Raw genomic sequence first — 3,207 nt, 5'->3', positions numbered from 1 at the left:
TGCTTTACCACTTGAGCCACAGCACACTGGCCTTCAGAAAAAGTCCTCAGCCTGCAGAAAGCGAGGGTTAGTCACGGTGTCCCGGGTGCAGAGTCCAGTCAGGGAGGACGCTAGTCCTGCTATACTCGGCCGGGCTGACTGGCTTGTGTGAAGTTCTGATTTCCGGCACACTGGTGAGGCTGACTGCCAGGCATTCTCTCCCTCTCAGGAAGGAAAAAGCAGGGAGATTCCTATTTGGGGGGATGGGAGAAGTGAAAGTGTCTGAGATGATAAATAGGCATCAGACCCATTCCAGCCCACACACAGACCCCCCAACTTGCAGCTGACCAGCTGGCCCCCAGCTCAGGCCTCTTTTGCTCAAACCACGGCCATGACTCCCTGGCGGATTCTGAGCCTCCTTGTCCTGCTCCTGGGCTGCTGCACCCCCGGGACCCAAGGTATTCCCGGGAGTGGGGTGAGGGGCTGGCTGGTGGGAGGGGAAGGGAGGCCCCCAACTTCCCCGTGAACCCCCACCCTGCAGGCAATGACGGAGGGGCACAGGACTGCTGCCTCAAGTACAGCAGCAAGAAGATTCCCGCCCGGGTGGTCCGCAGCTACCGCAAGCAGGAGCCGAGCTTGGGCTGCCCCCTCTCTGCCATCCTGTGAGTGGGGTCGGGGGAGATTGCAAGTTAGTGGGTGGCTCATCCTCATTTAATGGGGAGGCTTGGTGGGCAAGACTAGGACCAGCTTGCTGACCACCCCACCCCCCCACCCCGGCCCCCAGGTTCTCGCCTAAGAAGCACTCCCTGCCCGAGCTGTGCGCAGACCCCAAGGAGGCCTGGGTGCAGCAACTGATGCGCCTACTGGACCAGCCTCCCGCCCTCCGTGAGACCTCCAAGGGCTGCCGGAGAGACAAGTCTGGCAAGAAAGGGAAGGGCCCCAAAGGCTGTAGGAGGTGAGGCCGCCCCAGGGATGCGGAGGAGCGGGAAGTGGGACCTCCATCAACCCCTCACACTTCTCTTCTGCCTTCCTAGGACCAAGCAGTCAGGAACCCCAAAAGGGCCATAGTAGCTCTGTGATCAGCCTGGAACCCAGGACCACCCTCCCTTCCCGGACAGCTTCACCAGGGCTTGGAACCCCACCCCAAGGGACAAGAAGTGGGCCAGGAGAGAGAGAGGAGATTCGAGTCCCCCCCCCCCCCCCACAGCCACCCTGCTGGCCTTGCTTCACCCCTTCTCCTGTATCACCCACCCCATCTGGCTTCCTGGTACCCTCTGCATGGCTGCGCGGTGCTCAGGCCAGGCCCCAGGAGGCAGAGGAGGTGACATCTCCTGGAAGTCTGAGAGGAGGTAGCAGGACTGTCCCCTGTGAAGAATGGTTACTCGGGGCTCCGGACCTGCCTTTGCACCCTCCACGCTCCACTTCTTCCTTGTAAAGAGGGAGCAGACTTACCCGAATAAAATGCTTTCAAACCTCCACCAGTCCTGGGCCTGTGTGCATGTGTGTATCTATAGGGATCCCTGACCCTTTACTTGGGGTTCAGGCTGACAAATTCTATGTTCTCAGATATCCAGGCGTTTCCTTGCCTCCTGACGCACAGACTTGAAAGGAATGTGGCATGACCACTCCTCATCTTTGAGAAATTCTGAGCATTAGGGGGACAGTGGACCTGGAGCACGCTCGCGCGCGCGCACACACACACACACACACACACACACACATACACACACACCTCTGACCCCTGGCCCCCAACCCACCCACCCACCTCCACCCCTCAAGGCTCAGCAGGCTCCTGAGACCCAAAGAGATTCCTTTCCTCTCCTGCCAGGGAGTGAGCTCCAACTTTCCCCAGTGCCGCCAGGAAGTAACCCCCCTTTCCATGGGACCCGCAAAATGCAAACTCCCCCCACCCCACACCCCTCAGGGAGGCTGCAGCCTGGACCTCCCGGTTACTGTACAACACAGACCTTACTGCCCACCACGGCTCTGCCCAGCAGCCCCTCTGCATCTCCATTCTCTCCCAAAGGCCCAAGAGACCCCCTCAACGCCCCCTCAGTGGAGCAGTGGTTCTGACCTCTCCTCTCTGCGTCACGCGATCCTGTGCTCTTCATGCCTGCTGGACCCCACTCCCTCCACTTCGTTTGGAAGCCTGGTCTTGTGCTGCTCCTCCTCAGGAGCCTCCAAGGCTGTACTTAGTATAGCAGGGGGAGAGATGTTGGGGCTGGACCCCAAATCGGGCTCTTGTGCATGCAAAGAACGCAGGCTTGCCCCCTGAGCTGTCTTCCCAGCCCCAAGAATTAGACTTGTTTGTTTGTTTGGGGGCCACATACAGCACTGCTCAGAGGCTATTCCTGGCTCTGTGCTTGGGGGCGGGGGAGGGGGGAAGCGGGTGTCACTCCTGGCAACACTAAGGACCCATATGACATTTTGGGTTCAAACCAGAATCGAGGGTCAACCCTAAGCAAGGCAAGAGCCTTAACCCCTATCACTATCTCCAGCCCCCAAGAATGACGGTGTTGAAATGTTTCTCCATGAACTTGACTCCATCCCCAAGTGCCCACTCCAGAGCACTGGAGAGGTTCCACTCCTGGGGCCCCACTAGCCCTGCCAAGGGCCCTGCAGCGGTCAGAGAATATCCAGGGTTAGGGAGGCATGTCTCCCCACACTCCCACAACCCCAACCCCCACTCCCCTCACTGGTCTCCCCAAGGCTGCTGGCAGGAAGGAGTCTCAGACTCTCAGCTCAGCTCCCCGTTTGAGATGGAGATGCAGGTGTGCGAGCTCTGGGGTTCTCCCTGCCTCTGAAGTCCCCACCCCACCACCCCAGCCTGTGCCTTAGGACCTCTAGAGCCCGTTGCCAAGTGGCTGGACCATCAGTCTCCTCTCAGTCTTGCCAAATTCTCTTCCAAGCCCTCCCCCCAGCCTTCAGTCACTCCAGGCCATAACCTTCCTTCAAGTTTACTTTGGACTTAGACAAAAGGCAGACAGGCCCTTGACTTCAGGACGCCTCTGTCCTCAGCTGACCAAAAACCCTTGCCTGTTTTCAAGCAATGGGAGAAAGAGAACGAACAAAACATCATATTTCCTTAAATCATCTTGCCACACTTGGCTGCCTGGCATTTGTCTTGAGCCCTGTCCTGGGCAGGCCAGCAATGTATCAGCATTGATTTTCACTGTTCCTTGATCAGGGAACAAGGGGCCACTCTGAGGTCTTCCACTTCCACAAGAC

General features: G+C 58.5%; 1 protein-coding gene across 1 annotated transcript; it reads left to right on the top strand.

Moving 5' to 3' along the window:
• Positions 1–311: 311 nt before the first annotated feature.
• On the top strand, positions 312–1,447 carry CCL21 (C-C motif chemokine ligand 21). Its single transcript, XM_056117362.1, has 4 exons — positions 312–437; positions 521–641; positions 764–934; positions 1,014–1,447. The coding sequence occupies exons 1-4, from the start codon at positions 371–373 to the stop codon at positions 1,045–1,047; spliced, it is 393 nt and encodes a 130-aa protein (XP_055973337.1). The 5' UTR covers positions 312–370; the 3' UTR covers positions 1,048–1,447.
• The last annotated feature ends 1,760 nt before the right edge of the window (positions 1,448–3,207 follow it).

The sequence above is a fragment of the Sorex fumeus genome, unplaced genomic scaffold (assembly GCF_029834395.1).
Source record: "Sorex fumeus unplaced genomic scaffold, SorFum_2.1 ptg000034l, whole genome shotgun sequence".
Classification (NCBI taxonomy): Eukaryota; Metazoa; Chordata; class Mammalia; order Eulipotyphla; family Soricidae; genus Sorex; species Sorex fumeus.
Note: the sequence above shows the minus strand (reverse complement) of the source record. Positions and strands in the feature narration are given on the sequence as shown.